The following is a 22,688-nucleotide window of genomic DNA, read 5'->3' on the forward strand; positions in this document are numbered from 1 at the left end:
TTTGTCTTGTTTTAATGATGATTGACAGTGTGACGGTTCGTCTGATTGGCTGTCTGATCGTATCAGATCATATCGAGTGAAGCGACATCACCCCGAGTCAATACCAGTTTTTTTTTCTCTTTTTGTTCTGTGGAACATTTCGTCAGTATTATTAAATCTTTGGCAGAACTTAATTTCTTCTGTTATCAGGTCTGTTTTCTGGTGGATTATGATGTTCACACAGCGGTGACTCAGAGTAAAAGTATTTTCTGATTTTGTCCGCTGCAGCAGTGGCTATGACTCAGATCATGAAGTGTCATCGAGGCATCTTAATCTGCAGTTTGTTCACAGTCCTCCTCAGAATCATAGCTGAAATAAAAGAACAGATTCTAGAGATGATGTTTTATAACATCGAACAGACCAATCGATGATCATTGCTTCAACTTACAATCGGATTTCTGCACAAGCCTGCTGAGCTTGTAACTTCATGTTTTAAAGTTTTCTTTAGCATCAAGGTAATCCAGTTGTCTGTGCATCCAAACTGCATCTGTTAATATCTAATTCAGGATATACCTGATGGAGACAGCTTATGGAATTGCAAAGAAATACAGGTTAGGCTCAAAAAACCAAGGCTTTCAATCACGAAGGCCAAGTTGAGCGTCGTTAAATGAGGCCGTCTGGTCTACAGGGAGTTTCACGTCATCAGCCCTCTGCTACCCAAGCGTCACGAAGCACCGCTCCCGTCGACTGGCTTTAAACGCCATACTTAAATTTCAAAGTGTAATCAGCTGCTGTTTGGCTCCGTGTGCCCAACATCGTTGTCACCAGCAGGCAATGAATCTTTGTATACGGTTGTAGAGCTGTGCCGAACGGTTAATCTAACCATTATTTTTTAGATTAGAAGCGTCCGTCCTCCTGTCTGTCCTCCTGTCTGTCCTCCTGTCTGTCCTCCTGACTCTTCGTCACACTTGTGCCCAAAAAACGGCGTCTGTCACCAGCAAGAAAATTTAACTCACTCAAGTGGTTGTGTTGATATGAATCTCATCGATGGTCAGCCATCTGGACTGTGACTTCAGTGGACCTTCCCCCAGAAAACAACCTCCCTTCCCGCAAGTGACAGAGTCAGACAGCATCCTGTTCACTGATGGCGATTATGTAATTATGTAATTTAGAGCGAAAAACATAACTTTGACACTTTCCAGGATGTTCGGTGGGTCAGGATTAGAGGTAAGATCGGGCCTAAAAAATCCAGCCCGACCCGACCCAGGCCCGCAGGCATTAAAGCCCGACCCAGCCCGAGCCCGACCAATTAACTTGATTTGCAGGTCCGAGCCCGAAGCAAACCCGAAATTTCAAGATTACGTTCACGAAATGTCCGCAAAGCCGTGCGCAAAGCGTGCTCTTGCTCTGCGCCTTCTGTTTAGTAGTAGTTATATAGCAATTACCTTACAGCGCCGCCTTCTCTGTTTTATCCAAATTATTTATTTACAACAAGTATTCCTTAGTTTAGTATCCACACATCCTTTTAGTATACATTTTTATAAACATATATTTATTTAAAAAAAAGTCAGCGAGAGAGAAGCCCGAGCCCGACCCGACCCGAACGTAATGATTGACATTTTAGGCCCGACCCGACCCGAATTTCGGGCCGGGTCGGGCTCGGGCTCGGGCTCGGGCTAAAGCTCTTACCTCTAGTCAGGATCTCAATCACTACACATTATAACAGCATCCATATGATTATAAACTGTCAGCAGGTTTAGATCGACGGCGGGGGGAAACGACGTCATCATGACGTGGACCATCTCTCCTCTTTAGGAGCTGCATTTCTACCTTCTGTGTGAATTACACAGCAGATCACCTTTACTCCAGCAGCGCTTGGCTCTGTTTGAATGACCAACGGCGGAAAATTGGCGAACTGCGGCTGCGGCGTTATTGTGTCTTCTCTCCCGTCCCATCCCTACACGATAGGCCTTGGAGAATGCAACAGTTGGATCCTTGACTCTGGGAACACAAGTCCAGATTCCTCTGCAAATCACTTTTGTTGTTGTGTTTTAACTTCATTAACCAAAGAGAATGATTAGCGGATGGGTTGAACATCCAAATGGTTTATTGAGGCGTAAAAAAAAGAAGGCAGTCTGTTGTGTTCTCCTGCAGATGGAGAGCAGAGAAATGAAAAGCCAACAGCAGCTAATCGTCTCTGCTCGCTGAAAAACTGCTGAGAGAGCCGACGCTCTCTGAGCATTAAGAGATGTTGATCTGCTGACCTCAGAGTGCTTCCACTCGGCTGGGAGGATTTGAAGAACGGCACTTTGAGTGTGCGATGGGAAAATGACACCTCCACCTGGATGTGTTCCCTCCCCCCCTCCTGGATAAATCAATTTCCTGGATAAAGCCCAGGAGATGGGGAGGCACACACAGAGACGTGACAGGAGGCTTTTCACAGTGCACAGCCAGCTTCTTCTCCAGTTGTCGCTCCTCATTTTACAGGCAGGCTGCGTTTTGTGAGAGGAAAGCCATTAACTGTTGCAGTCACGCAAAAAAAATAAGAGAGCGAGGCTTCAGGATTCAGCCAAAGACGCTGCAGGACAGGAAATGATTTTGTGGTTGCACAGGATTTCTGTTCAGCAGAAGAAATCACAGATTGTGCTTGTGTGTTCTGAAAGAAGGTGGACGAGACTGAATTCATACTGTAAATCAGTTTTGGGAAGACGGACATTCACTGTCTCGTATTTCTACAATACCGAGTCTGAAACGTTCTCAACATTTTGTCCAGCAAGGACATCGAGTCCCTCAGTGTAAAGAGTTATTATCAGGATGGTTTTGCTGCTTTTTTGTGAGTGATTTTCTCATTTTATCCCCAGTATTGTAATATTTTATTGTATTATTTCCTTCAGATGAGCGCTGCTTCCCCCAGACCAAAGATTTTACTGGCTAGGAAAGTAAAACTGCCAAACTCACACTGCCAGTGTTGACAATCATGAGCTCAATTATACATGTTGTTGTTGTAATCTCCTCTCTTCACCCTCTCTTGTCTCTGCTCAGAGCTTCATGACGAATTAGTTTGTTAAATATTTTCACTACACAACAGGTCTGTGGCAGCTTAACAAGCATTTCCCACTAATTTCTGTGGGAATAAAAAATGTGTTTTTAGCTTGAAGCCGTCCTCAGATAAGCTGCTGCTGCCACATTTCCCCCCAGCGTCGGCCTTCAGCGGGTCTTTCCTTATCTGTAATGAACTAAGTCTCACATTTTCAACCTTTTAGATGAAGGTGGAGGCATTTTTCTGAATGTGCACGGTCACAACCTGCTGCTTTTCATACATTTGCCCTTCCCCTCCTCTCTTGTGGTTAAAGGCGAAATAACCATGGCGGCTCGATTTAGACGCTGAACCCGGCGAGGAGCCCACACAAGAAGCTGCCAGCAGGAGATAAGTCGCTGCTCACTTTGTGTCGCTGGAAATTGGTACTTTGACTTCCAGAATGTGTTTGTTGCAACAAGCAGAAGAATAATGGTTTAATTTTCCCTCGACGCCGCCGTCCTCCTGACGCCTCATACATATGCAGCGTATGAGCCTCGGCGGCTGGTGATTCTGTCGCTCATGAAAACTTAAAATTCTCATACAGCACAATATGTCATCTGTGGTTCACTGGGCAGGAATTCACCACGACCGATGACATTTATGGGAATGATGTCTTTTTTTTTTCTTTTTTTTTTTTTTACTGCTCGACTCAATACAGTGGAGAAGAGGATGGAGAGGGAGGTGAGCAAGTCGATGGATCGCAGGGCTCTTTTTTATTTATTTTTTTTTTTTACAGTCACTATTCTGATTGATCAGTTAAAGGTCCAGTCTGCAGCATATAATAAGATCCAACGGCAGAGATTAAATATTATATTAGCATTTTATATCTACAGGTCATCGTGTTGCACCACCGTGTTTCTACTGCAGCCCAGAGCGACACAAACCAAACAACAGCTGTTTTTATTCTGGGCAGCTAGACGGCAATTTGCCCGTCCTTTATGGCTTGGTCTGTAGATTTAGACCGAAGGCGGTATATTGGGGGTCTGTTTTGGTCCGCCAGTTTGACGCCTCAGAGGGTGCACTTATTTCTGCCTTCACTGCTATGTAAATCCCAGCCGTCGATGTGCCGGCAATCGCGTTAAATGGGTGGAGGTGTCGATGACCTGCACTGTTGTGCGACCCACAGCCGGGGAGTTTTAAAACCAGGAAACAGCTGATCACAGCAGTCAGTCCATCACTTCATCCACAGACGTCAAGATGAGCAACTGGACAGCCGCTGAGATCCAGGAGATGTAGCGTCTCCTCGTCTCTGTAGCTGTCTTCACTGTCCGCTTGTTGTTGTAGCGGCAAGCTGCTAACGGTCGCTACTTTCAAATTAAAAGCCCCCCGCTAAGAACCCAGTTCTAACCGAAGACGGTCGGGACAGGAGTGTTTAAGGCTCCTCCTGGCTCCGGTCCGGTCGCAGGAAAAAGGAGAGTATGGACGAATGACTCTCAGGCTGATGAACATGTTGAAATCAGAGGCTGTTGTGCCCACAGCGATCTGTCTCCACCTCAACGTCTCGGATTAAAGTGTTGCTCCCAGCGGACCGGTTCTGAGCCCACAGATTGCAGAACTACAACTGGACTCTGTGTTTATAACATTGATGCCTGATGCTCACACACAGTTAAAGCTGATGGACAGACTTATTTATGTGTATTTGCATCTATAAATAACTGTTTACGGTAAATGTTCTGTTTCTGTTTATTATCTTCCATCTCATCATGTGTCCCCGTGTTGTATCATGATGAATAAATTAACTTGTACCTGGTTTTATCCGCCCGGCTGTCCTCTGAAGTCTAACCTGTCCTAAGAACAATAAAAACATGCTGTATATATCAGCACTTCCTGCTCTGCTATCCAACAACACTATAACTTGAACAAAAAGAAAAATCAATGCTGCGTGATTCTCATTGAAATCACGGGCTGCAAGATAAAGGAGATGGACTCGACTCTGAGCAGGTTTGGCAGAAACATAAAAGAAGTTTGTCGTTAATGAGCTGAGTCTTTGTTCTGGTCTCTGAACGTGACTCGACTTCTTGTGCCACCACACGAAGGCAGATCTGTCTTTTTTTTTGTTTTTGGCGACTCAGAAGCCAAATGAAAGACATTTTTTAGATAATGTGACTCCTCGTCTCCGTAATGACGGTGTCAGCCCCTGTCACATTTTAACAAAGAGTCTAATCTCGTGCTTTTTCTGTTCTGTTTCTCGTCCATCCTGCCTTCCTATCATCTCCTTCTCTTCCTCTCCATCTGTTTCTAATTGATCTCACCCTCCCCTGCCAACATCTCTTCTCATTTCTCCTCCCAAACTGCGCTTCACTTAATTTTTTTCTCCTCCATCATCTCTTTCTCTTGTCTCAGGTGAACAAGCAGCAGCTGCAGGCGGTGAAGGAACGTTTCCTGGCTTTTCTCAACGGGGAAACTCAGATCGTGGCGGACGAGGCTTTCTGCAACGCTGTGAGGAGCTACTACGAGGCAAGAGCATTTTATCTCTTCTACACCTGACAAAAAGTGATTGGTCTTTGGTTTTTTTTTCGGTTCTACAAGTCTCTAGGATCCAGTCGGGCTTTGTTCATACACGTGCTGGTTTAGCTTGAGTCTGTTTGTATTATCGAAGTACAGCCGCTAACAAAGCTCTGCTAATTTGGTGATGAACATGTTTTCACAGTTTCACATAAACTCTTGATCATAGAAGTCCCCAAGCAGGAACTTAAGGTGAATCTGGAAACAAGATAAAGCTGTAAAATAAAGCAGATATCTGAGAGTACGAACAGGAACGCAGGAGAGAAACTAAACTCCAAAAACACAGAATGTTCCAGAGTCCAGGTGTGGACATTTTTTAGAGTCCTGGGTCAGATAATCTCTTGAAGGCTGTGAGAATAAACGTAGGAGGCTCGTTTTCCCTTTCGGTGGCTTTCAAACCGTCCTGTGTTCAGTTCTGGTCCGGAGGCCGTCGTCCACCTCCACCTCTCTGATGACAGAGTGGTTGTTGAGCTCTTATGGCACAAAGTGATTAAGTTTATCGCCGACGTCAGACTGAAACAGATTAGAAAATCGATCCACAAGTTCTTTCTGTTAGTGAGGGAGTTTTTCTTTTCTTCAGGAACACGGTGCCACCAATCTCTCTCTCCTCAAACTAACATCCACCACCTCTGATCCCTGATCCCACTTATTCCCACTCCGCCACACAGTTCTTCTCTCTCTCACATCGACTTGTGTTAATGCAGCTGAACAGTTACTGAAACTCTTTGCATCATGTCATCTCTGCTGCACGGTTGTTGACAGAGACGCGCTGATTTCACACCTCACTGACGTGTTCTTTCTTTTTTATTTTTTTTATTTCCCTCTAATCTGTTCGGTATTTGGATGGAAACCTGTCCTCTGGCTCCTCCAGAGACACGGTGACAAACCCTCCCACGCCCACCGGTCTTTCCATCTGACACTGTGAGGGGACGACAGCTGTGAGGAGAGATTGCAGTGGATTTCCTCACTCGCTCTTTCTCTCTCTTATCTGTCGCTCCTCTGCCTCTATCTCCTCTCATCTTCTCCTCTCTCTCCTCTGCCGAAGCGCCTATCATCTGCTATGAGATGGAGATCTTATCGGCCACTTGCAGCTCGTCTTCTTAATTGCCGGCAATTGTGAGACGAGAGGGTCTCGGTGAAACTCTCGATCGCAGCGTCTGCCGGGTCTAATGCTTTAAAGTGAGGCGGCTGGTTTGTCCTCGCTGGACATCGCTGTCCTCGTGAGATCAGACATAAACTCTTCTGTGTTTCACAAATGTCCTCCTGAGGCCTCGGCGTCGCCGTTTACACTAATCGTTATAACGTCGTGGAGTCGGAGCGTCGCCGCCCTGCATACAGAATAATGACGACAACAGGGATTCATGCTGGTTTTCATTCATCATGTGAAGTCGTGGCAGATGCTCCACATGAGGGGTCGTCTCAGCAGAGAATCACGAGACGATCTATTTTCTGCCTGTCGCACGGCTCGTCGTTCCCAGTGGATTCAGTGATGGTTTTGAAATGGCAAGTGTGTGGGAGCAGATACGAAGATGCAAGTGTGGAAGGAGGGATATGAAATCATGTCCCGGACCGCGATGACAAAAAAAAAAGTGTTTTATTTTGCTTAACAGCACATCGACTTTAGTTGGAACGGCTGGTCCAGAGCTGCAGTGATTGCTGCCACTAATTTGAACTCCTCATCCTCTGAAAACACACCAGATCTGATTGGGTGGAGAGTTTATATCATGATAAACACTGCCAGGGTTTTTTTTAAGTTCTAGCCTGAGGTGAGACACAGTAAATATATACATGAGTCAGATTATGGCTGAGTGATGTGGAAGCAAACAGGATGTTCCCTTAATGTGCAGACGCTCTTTAGTCATGCTGACATGTTCCTCAGACAGAAATCTACATACCTTGTGTAGGATTAGATGTCGCCTGCAGGCTTCATACTACATATTTATGCCTTTCTTAGATCGGATGAAGTAGAAATCTGAGTGGAAAAGAGAAGATGACAGGCATCGAACATCTCCAGCTGGACTTGAACCTCAATTTAAATGCTAATACATGCTGATGATGTGCCTGTTTTGAGACGAAAGAATCATATCGTACGATGCAACTGTATGTTTGTTTAGGGTGAATTTTCTTGTTAGGATGCTTTTAGTTTCTTCTGGTTAGGTTTAGGCACAAAAATCATGTGGTTAGGGTTGAAAAAACATCACGGAGACGGTCACAGCTAGTTGGAAACATCCCTGGGTGTCTTTAAACATATCCAGCGGTGTGAGTTGAGCTGCGGTCGACTTGTTTTGCTGCCCTGCTGGCTGTAACAACACCACCTCCGTCCCCTCCACCTGCTGAAGTTAATAAGCTGTGTATGACGCTGCGAACGTGATATGCCAATATGTGGCAACAGCGGATGTATCTGTGGTTTGCAGAAACATTAACTTTTAACAGTAAATGCTGGGCTGCACTTCCGCTTCACAAGAGAGACGAAGAGATGCTGCAGGAACTTTGTTGGGTAGCAGGTTGTAAAACTAATGAACCTACAGATCCACATCCCTGTTTTCCTTCCATCCGGGGAGAGAAAGTGCTCCGAGCAGTCGGAGCGTCTGTGTTATTCTTTATTTCTGGCAGCGGCATAAATTCCTTTTAGATGATATGAAAAACATGAATGAGTCTCTGTCATTTGAATGAAACCTAGAAACAACCGTATGGCACAGAGGATGCATTAATAATCGCTGCCGGTGTTGTGAAAATAACTAAACGATGCCGCTGACTGTTACAGCTGATGGATGTCGGGCCTGAGTGGGAGGCTGCTGGAGTAAAGTCATCAAGAATAGCAGCACCAGAAAACCACCGAGAGCGTCTTGAATAAAGAAGTCTGTAAGGCCCCCTGAAAAAGCCCGTCGTCTGATTAATCAAAGTCTAAGCGGGAACATGTCAGCCAATCGTGTTGAGATTCACAATCATGCTCACGTACGGGATCAAGTGAGATGATTCAAACCATGTTAAAGACGTTGGTGTCGTCCCTTCATGTGGATCAGGGCCTGGAAGAACTGCAGGGGTGCGTTTCCAAAACTTTGATGTTGTGTCCTTAGTTGATGAAGGTGTCACCAACAGTTTTTAGGCGTCACGATAAGTATAACATATTATAACATGAATGAAATTGCTCCTTAAAGATAGAATATATAACATTACAGCAACAAGATGTTATATATTTTCTTGAGTTGTGTCGACAGCTGATGAATAGAACCAATAACACAAATCCAGATTTCTTAAGTTGAATTGAGACTCTCGCCAAAATGCAACCTAGCCTTTTTTTGTGAACATATATGAGTCAAACCTTTGTGTAACCAACCGCCGTGTTAGCAGTGGCTGGGCTGCAGAGACCACGCAGGAATCACTTGTTTTCCTCATTCTGGGAGTTGGCAGGCTTGTGTTCATGACGTAGAGCTGCTGCACCTGTGTAGATCCACGCAACGTAGACAAGAGCCACACACCTTTACATTTCATTTTCACGTTGTATTGTGAGGGGCCGTGATGCGAAGCCGGAGAGGAGGAAAGTGTTGTGTAGACGGAGGTGAATAAAAAAAAAGCCCAACGGGAACTGAGGCAGCTGGAGAGTCGACAGGATTTTCGCAGCTCTCAGTCTCATTTTCCTCATCACATGAACACATCATCGTTTCAGCTCCTCTGCTGCATCAGCATCTTCTCAGCAGGCTGGATGATCCTGCGTCTGAAAGTTTATTCACACCTTTTATAACAAGCTGCCGTCTGAGACAACAGACTGCAGACTGACTGCGGGCGAAGGCAGAGCAATCAGCCTCTGTCTGAGATGTAACAAAGGAGGAACAAAATAACGTTTTCGTGAAGAAGGAAATGGTAAAAATCTACCCAGTAAATCCTGTCTGTCAGGTTTTTATGCAAACGTGTCGAATCTGTGCTGCTTCCAGTTTCCCCTGGTCAAGATTTGATGCTTCTAATTGTCACAAATGACCGTAAACACAGGATCTTTGGTTTTCAGAGACTTTATTGATGAAATACTTCGATCAATTAATGAGATAATAATAGCTGGGAGCTGGTTTACTTTGTTCCCCAGAGGATTTCAGCCTGTGAACGCAGCTTTGTGATGATATCTCTTTCACTGGGGCTGCAGTCTGATGATGAAAGGACGACCCGACGTCTTGGTCGTTCTCTCCAGACGATTTCATTATCGACCTGATCCGACCGCTTCAGGGTGTCTTTAGGTATCCTCACCACAGAAAGGTGTGTGTGTGTGTGTGTGTGTGTGTGTGTGTGTGTGTGTGTGTTTGGCTCAGGGGAGATATAGGAAACTAAATCCTCATCCATCAGTCGTTCCTCTGAGAGGTGAAGTGGTTTTAATTGCCTCTCTCGTGCACTTTGCTGAGTCGCAGCGTGCTGGATTATGGATACAGAGGAGGTGATTTAATTTAATGCTGCTTGCTGGGAGAAAAACACCCACAGTTGTTGTTTTTCATGGATATTTACTGCAGTAAAACATGTCATGTTACACTAAGAGCAGCAGCAGGGATTTGTACCTGCTCCTGATTTGTGATAGGAGGTTAGTCTAGAGTTGAATGATTTGTTTTCAACAAGTTCAGTTTTAAACCTCCTACAGTTTTATTTCTGTCTCTCTTTCTCTTTATTTTTATTCACGTTGTCAGTGTTGACAGTGTTTGAGTTTCGGTTTTTTGCATCATTATCAGCAACATTGTAGCAGCCAAATGGCAACAGTTGGCACTTCTTTAGAGATTAAACCAATTATTTGATTTGTTGATCAAAAAGAAAAACCTTAGACAGCATTCACTCCAGTTATCAGGTTCTATTTGAAAGCATGAAGTTATTTTTGATTGGATATCAGTCCTGGTTTTGCTTTTTTTATGTGCATTCCCCCCTGAATAAGTTAATTATCAAAAGGTGCCATTTTAATAATTGTGGCAAACTCCCAAATTTCAACAACTTCAAAATGACGCAGTGGTTTGCTGTAACGTAAATGACATGTTCAGGTTTTATTAACCTGCAAGTGTTAGCAGCAGATGTTAACTAACCATTAAACTGGTAGCCAAAATATCACCAGACTCCCTTACAAATCTCACGATTTTAAGTATGAGGAGCATCTGAGGAGAAACTTTATACATTTATTGAAGCACTTACAACAAGTTCCAAATCACTGGCACTTTCTGGGAAATTCAGCACCAAGTACAAAACATTGAGGTCTTTGTCTCTCTGTTTTCATGCAACCTGTCAGCTGTTTGAACTCTGTTTAGTTATATTTAGGGTGAGACAGTTTATAGATGCTTTATTTGTTTCAGTGATATGGTATATTTATATAAATGTACAGTGGTTACTCCAGATGTTTTGAATGGCAGGTGTGAGTTGAAGCTGTCCACTGGACGATGAATCTAAATGTGAACGACCTCAGAGTCACGATGGAGGGAAGGACCCGATACATAAACATACTGCAGAGATCAAACCATCAGTGATACTCAGCAGAAAATCACCAGTTTATATTTATGGTGGAAATGTTTTTGTGATCTGTAATTGAGTGTTTTAAAGCAGCAGGAGGCCGGTGCTTCAGGTTTGTGACATTTCAGCAGCCCAGCGGGGAGCCGCTGCTGCTGCTGCTGCTGCTGCTGCTGCTGCTGCTGCTGCTGCTGCTGCTGAGACGGCGATCGCCTCCAGCTCAGAGAGTTTTCAGTCCTTAAAGAAAGATTTTCCAGATTCTCTCTCGGACTCTGATGGTGGAGGGCAGCAGGGAAATGAAGGACAGAGCATCACAGGTTCAAAGCCGGAGCCAGAGGTCCACATCCTCAAATCCACTCGATATCTGTAGTCTGTGGAAAATCAATGTTTTTTGACTTGCAAATCTCAGATCAGTGGTTCTCAGCCGGAGCTCAGAAGATTAATAATGTATGTGTTATTTATATCATTAACGAATAAGCAACTGCTGAATTATTTCCACTTTGTGCAGTAATCAGTGTTGACATCCGTCTAGTTTCAGATGATTACGTGGGGCTGCAGCTAATGAACTGCAGCCTCTTTTTAAAATATGTATTATCATACCGTAGGACCAGGAGTCTCCCTGAGCTCTGCGTTAAATCTGTCTGAACCAACGACGGTCCGAAAGGATTTAGTTTTCAGACACATAGACAGAAACACACTCACTCATGATTCCTCTCGTCTGTTTGGAATCAGCGGAACATCTCGACATGCTGATACAAACCACAGAGACAGAAACACAAGAAGAGACGCATCTGCTGTTAAAATCCTGAAGTTCAGGAAGAGGAGTCGGGTCACACTGACCACTCTGCCTCTCTCATTTTCACTCCATCTCTTTTTATTTTTCAGTCATGACCATCTGCCAGAAATGGGAGAAATAAATCGCTGGAAGGCTTTTAGAGTGGAGATACCTCTACAGGAATAGTTTTATTGATGGTGATTGAAAAAAAAGGAGAGGGAATCACAGATGACTCTGGACTATAGATGGAAGTGGACACGAATCCGGGGAATTACTGGAAAGAGACAAGTCGTTTCTGCAATATCCTCTCATAGGCTTCAATACAACTGGCACCAAAACTCTGTCCCCAGTGTAAAATTTGATTATTACGTGATGCGTCCGTCTTTTGTAGCTTCCACGTCCAGACTGTGGAGGAGGTCGGCTGGTCCTGTCCTCTGTTCTGATGCATGCATCATATGAATATCACACGAGCGTCAGTGTTCGCTGTGTGTTTTAGTATTTACGTTCCAAACGAACACACCCGTCAGGTACAGAAGACAGTGAACTCATCGTGAGTGCATCGCTCTGCCTCGGGGCTGTTTTAATTCATGTATCCCTCGGTGTGCGAGTGGGAGGCCTGTATCCTAACGCGTCTGTTTGCTTTGATACAAGTTTCACACGGAAGCTCGCTAATGCAGCATGAAAGTGGATTTACACTGTGCCGAGGAGGAGCGTGTGAACGTTTGAAGTGTGCACTTTTTTTTTTCTTCTTTTACATAGATGAACATACGACATGTTCATTTAGACGCTTCCTCATACATGCAAGTGTGTTTTTGTGTATTTGTTGTTTTTTTTTCCCCCCGCGGATGCAAAGCTTCACGGCAGACTCTTTGAAAATTCTGTCAAGACTTTTATGTCGTCTTGCTGAAGGATGTTCCCGCAGCAGCAGTGATATGTTAAAACCGCCAGTGAGAATTGATTAAGTGAAATCTACATAACAGTTCCAACAACTGTGGTCGTCGCCGGATGAATAAAAACTGAAGCCGAGCACGACCAAAGAAAACCTTCGTCGCTTTCTAACCTCTGACCGGCGAATCAAGAGCGGGACTGAAAATCCTTCGAGCAAGTCCTCGAGGCAGATGTTCAAATCAAAGAGATGTTAAATTCCACCTTTTCTCTCTGGACTTTGGTCCGTTCTTGTTTCACTGCTGGGGTGAATGTTCAGTGGTCTCCTCATTTCTGTCATTGATATTTTTATAATTTCCTCTGCCACGGAGGTTTTGTTTTCACCCGGGTCGTTTTGTTAGCATGAAGGAACAGAGATGTGTGATGAAAAGCAATCTGTCGTATCAGAGCGACCAAACATGTTGATGTCTGACGGAGTTCAAACCTACATTCCTTGTTTTGTTCCCCCCTCACAATCCGACCTGCAGCTCCTCTTAAACCTCCTCAATGTCTTTCTTTTTTTTTCTCCCCGATCAGTGGGAGGTGACGGTGACTCAACACGTCTCTGCTGTGAAGTCAAGCGACCTGCCAGTCTGTCACATTAAAGGACGGCTGACATTTTCAGCTGTCCTCTAACCACAGAGCCTCATTATGTCTCAAAGGACACAACACTGAGACGGTCCCAATGGAAACCATTCTCATTAAAGCAAAGCGTCAGAGTCGGTAACAAAGTGAAAATGGGACGGCGTTGGAGTCGCTGCAGGGTGGACTGACAGACGACACCTGTGATGATTTACAAAACACTAATCACATTCAGATCTTCGTTACGTGGTTGTGAAGTGACTCATAACTGCACAATTGTTTTGATGATTGATGAATATTATTTCATCGCTATAGCAACAGATGAAAAGTCATGTTGTTCTGGCTTCTTGTTCGTCTCTCACGCAGAGGTCGTTACGTTTATAGTTGACATTATCGCCGCAGGTAGACAATCGCCGCTGCTCCAGCTCGCCTTCGTGTTAATCAAGCTCTGCGGTCCAAAGTGGTCCGCTTTCAGTCGCCATGGAGACCAAACAAAACCGGGTTTTGTTTTGGCGCAGCGCTTCCCGTCTGTGAGGAACGATCCTTTGTGTAGTTCGGTTTTCTCCGTCTTTGTTGGAGGTCATTATGAAAAGGTAGGAGAGTTGGACCTGGAGGAAGGCTTCATCTGTGAAAATGTTCTTGGATTTATATTTATTATATTTCTCAGGGATGATTGTTGACGGCGTGCTTCAGGTTTAGGTGCAGCACTGCAGACTGAGCCGAATGATGTGTATGTTTGAGACTCGTCGGGTTCGTCTATTCTTTCTTTCCCCCTCTGTATCTGGAACTTCTGTCTCCCAGCAACAACTATCCACGCGAGATCTCACGTGACTTTTCCGGCTTTTTATTTCAGTATTGTTTCTTATATGAGGCTCCTTTTTCAACTTCAAGGTCAATATTGTTTTTCGCTGACGACAAAACAACAAATTATGGAGAGCATTTATGTGGAACTAAGCTTCAGGAGCGTTCCACCTTAACTGTCCTCCAGGTTACGTCACATTCTGAGATCGACTCTTCTCCACTGGCAGGACGGCGGCGAGCGGAACAAGCTACTGCTAACATGAGCTGTTCAAAAACTTTCTTTTTAGTAACTCTGTGTACACAAACAATGTTGTCAGTGCTGGTGTTCATGTGTAGAGACCCTGGTGATGCTACCAGCAAAGTTTGTGAACAAGGTCTGGAGTGTCGTAGCACCTCCAGGTTCACACGATCTCTTTTTCTTTTCTTCTGCAGCTGAAAGTTTCTTTTTGTTCCCTCAGTTTCTCTCGTTCAGCTTCGCGTTGTTTGTCCAGCAGAGACTCGATTGATAAAAAGGACTAATGTAATCTGGATCAGACACACGAGGTGCAAATCACTCGTGACATTTCATTTACCTGTGCTGGCTGTTTGTTTTATTGCCTCTTCTGTCGACTCGTTTGTTTCCCTCATGTTTAATGGAAGAGAGAGAGTTTTCTTGTACTGATGTCTGAGAGGTGTCACTGCGTTGGTCCCTGATGGCTGAAATGTCTGAACACCTTATAGACTCTCGGCCTCGGTGCAGTTTTCTTTGTACTCGTTGTGTTCTGGTGAGAATTAGCAGTGATTTTGTCTTTTAGCAGAATCGGAGCTGAAACATCGAACAAATCAGTGATTCCCACAGGATTTCGGGAGGCGATGTTGGGTGGACCTCGGAGCCTTTGGGCGGGTCCTGGGACATCGGTTCCCTCTGAATAAGACTTTGTGCAATTTAAAGTTGAATGCATCAAGCTGGTGCACTTTGAGGGAAAAACTTGCAAGACTATACGTAGAAACTAGATAATAAACATTGAGCTTTGTAGTCTGCTGTCTGGTAATTAGTTCAGTCTCGCTAATGTTAACACAAGTCAAGATAGTCTATTGTTTTCCATCATAAGTCCAGAGTCGATGATCACTGTCGTGCCATCAGGGACTATATTGTCTATTTAACGTTCCTCCTCACCTGTTTGTTCCCAGCTGGAACAGTGATGGAGTCACACAGCAGGTGGTTTCCTTCTCCATCAGACCACCGAGTCAAACCGTCGTTTCACCTCTGCTCCGATTTCCTGCTTCACCTGTCTCTGATCGGACACGAAGCCGGAGGATCGATCAGAACAATCCTCATCAAAACTGAACCGAATCTTCTGACAAATCTGAGCGCGTCTCCCAGAAAACACAGAAAACCAGTTGTTAGTCACGCCGCTGATGACACTCGTCCTCTGTGGTCGTGTAGTTTCCCTCACAAACTGATGGCTGTTATAACTCCACTACTTCACGGTTCGTCTGTGACATTTTGCAGTCTGAAAGGAGGAATGGTGCCGGTGTTAAATAGATTCTGCACCTCCGCTCGAGGCAGAGGAGAAGCCCACGCTTGTTCCTTTTAATCTGCACATCATCAGGTTTTTATTGAACATGAGGTAATTGGTTTTGAGAATAAACTGATGATCTGTTAGAGGCTCGACAAAATGACACATGGCCTCAATCAAACCTCCACTGCAGGAGGTTTATGTTGAGGGTTTTTTTTCTGTAAAAGCCGACAAATTGGAGCCTCCACACTTGAGCTGAAGTCAGACAGACAAGCCAAACTGAGTTTGGATCAGTACCTGCTTCCTGCGACATCACGACCTGTCTGCTAACTTCATCAGACTCTCGATCATCCGACGCAGAGAGAAGTCTTGTTTTTCCACTCAGAAGTTATTTTCCCTTGCGGCCGCAGTCAGACTGACGATAAAAGTCCCAATGTTTCATTGTCTGAGCTTCATTTACATAATCACAGTCGTTCTGTCTTTATTTGATCTCTCTATCATCAGTGTCAGCAGTCGGAGTCGGTCCGTGACAGCTTTTCTTTAGTCTGGAGACATTTTGGTGGTGACATTGTCCCGGGCTGCACGCTGCGGTGAACATGGCCTTGACGGGTTGATAATTCAGTTTGGTAACTGGATTTCTCTGAAATATTAATTAGAATGACGTGATTTTATCACCCAAAAATGTTTATTGTGATTTCAAACAGTTGCTCTACCAATAACTGGACATCTGATCATGATTTCAACCCTATCGGCTGTTCTCACCTCTCAGGGATCAATAAAGATGATTAGTAAATAGTTTCCGGATGTCAGTTTCTTTCTGTGCTCGTCTGTGTTGATCAGGTGAGATCAGGTTTCTTAGTGACCTTCTGAATCACTGGGTATGTCTTATATTTCTTGCAATATGTTCGAGTGCAATATCTAGATTTAAACAGAACAAAGCCAATCGAGAACTTCACATTCCTACTAATCTGAACCTGGTTCTTGGGTCACTGTTCAGGTGTCATCACCCTCGTCTTCTTAAGGGTCCAACTTCTGTTTTTTTTAACTTACCCTGCAGCTCCTCTGGATTCAAAACTCTCCTCCTGATATATGAAGTGTTGAGGCTCTCTGACAGACTAACGGGCTGAGTCGAAGCAGGCGACGGAGAGAGTTTAATATCGAGCTGAAACATGTTTTATGCATGAAGGAACATACGGGCCACAGCTGATGGTGGAGCATCGAGAGAGAAGCCTGAATAATAACAGCTCCATCACAACGACACGGTTGATTAAATGCAGACATCAGCTGAGCCGTCTGACGGGTCCAAGAGAAGTTTCAGCTGTGGCGGTCCGAGACAGAAATACCTGCAGATCCTTTAAGACTTGATTCAACAAACTTTTCCTTGTTATTTCTAGAAAAGTCTGTTTTTTTAAATCGCCCCCTTGTCCGACTTTAAATACTACAGTACCCATGAGCCTCAGCTACAGCTATGGAGAAGTCAGAGCTGAATTCAAACAGCTGTTGGTGGATTTGTTAAAAACAAAACATGGCGTCATAGTTATCAGTTTGTATTTGCTGCACACGTTAACAGATTTTAAGCTGTTGCGTCTTTGTCAGCGTGTACCGTAAAGTTCTTATGATTACAGGATTTTTTTTTATTGTCAAAGTACCAGATATTTTATCTGAGTTGTTAAAACTTCTGCAGTGATGATTCAGCCCAGGACGGCTGTGAGTCATCGAACACCAAACATCAACCACGGCAGAAATTAACGGTGCAATTTTGGATCAGTGTCACGAGTTGTGAAGCTTTTTTTGTATCTGAACTATTTCCCATCGCTGTTATTCGTCTCAGGTGACGGGACTGAAGCGTTGGGTACATTTTTAATAATGAGTTAATGTAAATGTACTGACAGTAGGAACACTTGTGATAATTGATTAATCATGTAGGCGATTCATCCAGACTGCTCTCTTTGAGGATTTGCTGCTGTAAAATAATCCAAACTGAACATTTTTAAGGTTTTGAACTGTCTGTCAGACAAAATAAGACATTTGAAGACTCTTAAGTGAAAAATCTGCTCCGAGTATTTTGGTCTCAACTTGTTGCTGTTTGAGTCGGAGCCTCGCTGAGTGTTTTTCACCTTTCAGAAGATTATTTTTCTCCACTTCAGCGGCCGACTTGACACTCAGACGGCTGCAAAACACTCGTGGTCCGTGTCTTTAATCTCCTGACTCGCAGCCCGGCGCTCCGCTGGTGTGTAAATAATTTAGTGAAATTTTAAAGCCCCAATTAATTCGAGCAGCAGGGAGGGAGGATGTCCCCTGCTGATTGATTCATTAGTAATAATGGCTGACATTTGTGTCGCCAGACAAAATGGAGGAGAGCCTATAGAATCCGGAGAGCAGCAGAGGGAGGGCTGCTGCCTGATTTAAGGCTCCACTCGTCTGTTATAGTGAGTCAGTGTGTAGTTCTGTGCAGGCCCGATGGTTCAGTCTGAACCCAACCCGAGTCCTGAAGCTACCAAGTATTTATTTTATTAGTCTCCTCTCACACAAATCTGATATAGGGCCAAAAAATGTAAACTAGAAATATAAATGTCAGCGCAGACACCGACATAAAAAGGTTTTAACGGGCTTTCATAAGAAAACCTCAAGGTTTTATATGTAGAATCATTTTGTTCTGTGTCCTCGAACAAAGAGCAAATTGTCTGAAAAGATTCTATAAAATGTCAACAAAGAACTTTATTTAAAAAAAGGGGAGCTATAAAATATAGAAATACAGACGTCACCAGGCATCGTTTTCTGCACTTTGTTCTTTAAAACCAAAACAGTTTTCATCTCAGCTGATATCGACAACACACATCTGTGATAGGACAATAATATCAACCAGCGCACATGTCAGTCAGGCTCTGATATATTGATTTATACTGTCAGGCGCCGTCCAGGTCCAATACACCCTTATTACAGACTGGATCCACTGCACCGCCCTGCACAAATCCAAGAGGAGGAAAGAAACGTGTGTGTAGTTGAGTTACAGTTGTATGAAGCAGCAAATGTGGATTAATTTGCTCACTGTTAATAACTTTTTCCTCCTGAAGAAACTTTGCATTTCAGAGATGTTATTAAAACTTTACATCGACTCCGGGAACCGTTGGCCTTGAAGCTGGGATTCATCAACAGGAAGTCAAGAAGTATTGTGAGACTCAACACGTTGTTGATGATAGAAAGCTCCGGCGGAGTGTGAGAGTAATTGCAGACTGCAGCGAAGTGAAGTCAACACATTCAGACTCAACAGGATCATTTTTCCCGTGATGAAACATCAGAGCTGCGTTCGTCTGCGGCCCATTTGATCTGGGACAGAAAGCAATCAGACAAATCGAAAACAGTAATCATCCTGACGCAGAAAAAATAATTGCCGCTGGTTAACGAGACGCCGGCCGCTCCATTAGCTCGTCTTCATGCCAGTCACCATTATTTAAAGATGACCATTTAACCATCTGCTGATGACTGAGACGGGCCGGCGTTCATGTTATCCATCTTTGTTTTTCAGTTTGGTCGCTCGCATGTGATTCAGCTCAAGCTGTCCAAAATAATTAATTGTTGTTTTTGTGGTATGTGATCATTATTTTCATTCGGCTTGGTAGAAAATAGAGTCTGATTAAGTGACTCGAATGGTAAAAAAATAAAGGGAACAGGAGGGACAAGAGCTGACAAGGAATCAAAAACTGTTGTGATCATCCGTCAGATCTGGTAGTGTGGTTGTTCGTGGTTGATGCAGGCTGTGAGACGTTTCGGTGTGTAGTTGTGTCGAGAGTTGGGCTGTAGCAAAGAAAAGCGTTACAGAATGTAAATTGCCTTCATATCAGGAGTCATTAGATCGATTACAGCCTCGATGAGCATGAGAGCGTCTGACTGTTTCGATGTGTTGGACGCTCTGGAGGAGGCGTTGAAACTGTTGCAAACATCGAGTATTCACGTTATTGGGTTTTACATACCTTGACGACACTACTGCGATATTCAAACCATCAGGATAAATCAGCAACTGCTTCTAATCGAGAATGTGTCTGATAAAAAGTACAAATGGCACCTGTGAAGAGGCAGAGGCAAAAAAAATGGGTGAAATCATGGATACTACAGCGACGGGCTCGAGGGCTTTCCTCCCTTTTTCTATTTGTTTCTCTTCTTGTGAGCTGATTCGTCTGGTGAACAGCCAACTAGTCGGCAATTCTACAAGATCTGTCAGCTGCAAAGCCGGCAGTAAAGCCTGACTGGTGCCGATGGTTCAGGACAGACCACGGATGCTCACCGACCATCAGCCTGATGTATCGGCACATCACATCATACCTCCTTCATTCATTGTTCTCAAGTACAAATAAACGTGTGAGGTCGTTACTATCAGCATGTTACACCGTGTTAGTCACCGGCACAGTGGACAGCATGATTTCATGATTGTGTTGCTGTGTTGAGACGGATAAATCTTTCAGTACTTCTGACCCTGTGTGCAGCGGCTCCATGGTTACTCTTTGTGCTGTCTGTTCGTAGCATTGAAGAGGGAATGAAAAGTGACTTTGAGCAGAGTATTGAGCAAATCTTCTTCTTGGCCCACCTGGCCGACAGCCCGCAGCCTCTTCAAACAGCCATGGCTTATTTCCACTAGAAAACTCTCACATCTGTTTCCTCACTTCAAGTGTCATCATTCGAGCAGTCGGCTCTGTAGTCGTCGGCCCGGCTGCATCCTCGTCTTCCGCGGGAGCTGTTTAATGTCCTTTTGTTCTCTGCGGTTTGTGTTGAGCGATGCAGAGAGGCAGATTAGCTGCTGTTAGCAGGCTCATCTGGTGGCAGCTACATCCGTCACCTCCCTCGTCATCCACTTAACGTTTGCCCATTTCCATTCATCACCATAAAGAGGAGTCTCTGTGTGTCGTCTCTCAGCGGCGACGTCCCCCCTGCTGATTTCAAATATCTCTGCTGATTTCCCCGACACTAAAACAATAGATTCCTCTGCTGTTTCTCTTTCATTTCCTCGTTGAGACTCTAAAGATTCTACTGATTTCTGTTCCACATCGTTACTCCTGTTGCTCCGCGGCGGCTTCTCTCCATCTGCTGTTGGTTCACCCTCCGCAGGTCGATCGCTCACATGAGGCAGCGTCGCCAACAGACCATCTTTGTTGTTGGTGCAGTTTATCCATCCCAGTTAATCAAACTAGCAAAGCCTTTCAAAGCAGGGAAGCGTCTGCCAGACACGGGGCTGCGCTCAGAGACCCAAAAAGCAATCAGCTGTTTTTTGTACAGTCACATAAGAGTGTTTCCTTGTTGGAGTTTTTTATCTGTTGGACCTGTGTGCTGGTATCACGACCGCAGGTAATCACATGGAAACCCCTGAAGAGCTTCCTCATAGACTGTTAAAGCGAAACTCTCGCCAAAATGCAACCGAGGGTCTTTATGTGAATGTACCCGAGTCAAACGTTCATTTAAAAGCATAATTACAACGAAAGAGGCACTTTTAAGATTGGTCATATTTTTGGTTTTGGGTCAAACTCATTTTCAATGGGAGTGCCACTTGACCTGAAAACAACAATACGGTAAATCTTAAAAGTGGCGTTTTCGTTGTAATTATGCTTTTAAAGTAACGTTTGACTCATGTACATTCACAAAAAGACTCTCGGTTGCATTTTGGCGAGAGTTTCAGTTTAACATGCAGAATGTGTATCGCTGACAGGTGTTATTATTCAATTTTATCGTATTAGAGAGCAAATGAAAGGCCTTTTCAGACATGGAGTGGTTAACATGTCAGGCTTCATCTGTCTGTTAAAGTGGAGTTCAGTCCTTCAGACATACAGCAGGTGCATTAAACCACCATGTTCCTAACGAGCCTCACTCAGATGAGACGGGACACGTACTGAGAGAATCTGCTGCCCGTTTTATAACATCTGACAGGACGTCTTGCAGATTTTAAAGTTAGAAATCTTCCTCTGCCAAATCAAGTTGAATTTGGAGCGATGGAATCACATCAGACGAGGAAATCAAGCTGAATATGTTAAATGTTCTGGTCCAGTTTGAGGCCGGTGTCTGTTTGTCTCCTCAGCCTCCGTTAGATGAATCATTTTCTCGCTGATGTTCTGATCTCCGGACTCTCGGAGCGACTGACGGGGAGAGGTGAAGCAGCCAGCTGAGAGACTGCTGAATGTCACACTGAGTCGCTGCTGAATCAGTCTGAGCTACTTATTCTTCTGTCAGACTCAGTGAGCGTCGCTTTGGGTAAAGAAATCTGTCGAAATCCACAAATGTGAATGAAACAGTGTTTACCATCAGAGGAGGACGGGACGGTTCTGTTGGCACTCCACTGAAATGTCTGAACGGAGTTTGGAAAAATGGCACAAGCTGATCCAAGCCTCAACATTTCTGGAGAAACTAGAACTTTAATTGCGTTTATATCTTGATAAAATGAGTTGGAAGTAAGCGTAGTTATTAATCCAGTGTGTTGAAATAAGCACTAACCCAGATGGAAGTTGATAATATGTCGGAACCACAGCGTCTCTTTGTTTGGGCTGTGCTGCTTTCAGTCCCAGCTGAGGAACGTTTTCATAAATCATCTAAAGAAAAAGTTCTAACGGGCGCAAATTCTAAAAATATCTCATTTCTAAGACGTGTTTGATTTGTGTGTGTGTGTAAATAATTCACAAAGCGTTGAAAGTCTAAAACCCCAGAATTATTGGGACATTGTTCAAACAAGCCTCTGAAGATATATTCTGAAGGTTGGTTTCTGTTCAGTCATCAGTCATCAGGTTGTGTGACTGAATATGTTCCCCTGGTTCTGAATCACCACCCGGATCTTGAGCTGGGTGTGTCGTCACGTTGTTTTCATCAAAATGAAAGAGGAGGCTTCATTTCTTGTGGTTACTCGCGTTACAGCTCAGATTCAGTTTTGCTCCGAGGTCCAGCAACCCCCACCGGTCGCGTTTTGAGTCCGCCACGGAGCAGTACGGTCGACAGCTGGCCTCACGAGACCAAACAGTTCCCGCGATAATCACATAATCACTCGCGACCACAGTTATAGGTCTGTGTTATAGAAACAACAACAGGAAGTGTTCCCGACTGAAGGATC

The 22,688-nt window shown here is 44.3% G+C and overlaps 1 protein-coding gene across 10 annotated transcripts in view; it reads left to right on the forward strand.

Moving 5' to 3' along the window:
* cadps2 (Ca++-dependent secretion activator 2) overlaps window positions 1-22,688 on the forward strand; it is a 160,626-nt gene that overhangs the window by 33,149 nt on the left and 104,789 nt on the right. For 9 of the 10 annotated variants that reach the window (XM_037106757.1, XM_037106759.1, XM_037106758.1 and 6 more), the window contains exon 2: window positions 5,402-5,515. In XM_037106757.1, coding sequence (XP_036962652.1) covers window positions 5,402-5,515 — 114 coding nt within the window. Of the gene's footprint in view, window positions 1-5,401; window positions 5,516-13,754; window positions 13,901-22,688 lie in introns of those variants that run through there. The other variant, XM_037106765.1, reaches the window with a different exon arrangement.

This window comes from Acanthopagrus latus, chromosome 8 (assembly GCF_904848185.1).
Source record: "Acanthopagrus latus isolate v.2019 chromosome 8, fAcaLat1.1, whole genome shotgun sequence".
Classification (NCBI taxonomy): Eukaryota; Metazoa; Chordata; class Actinopteri; order Spariformes; family Sparidae; genus Acanthopagrus; species Acanthopagrus latus.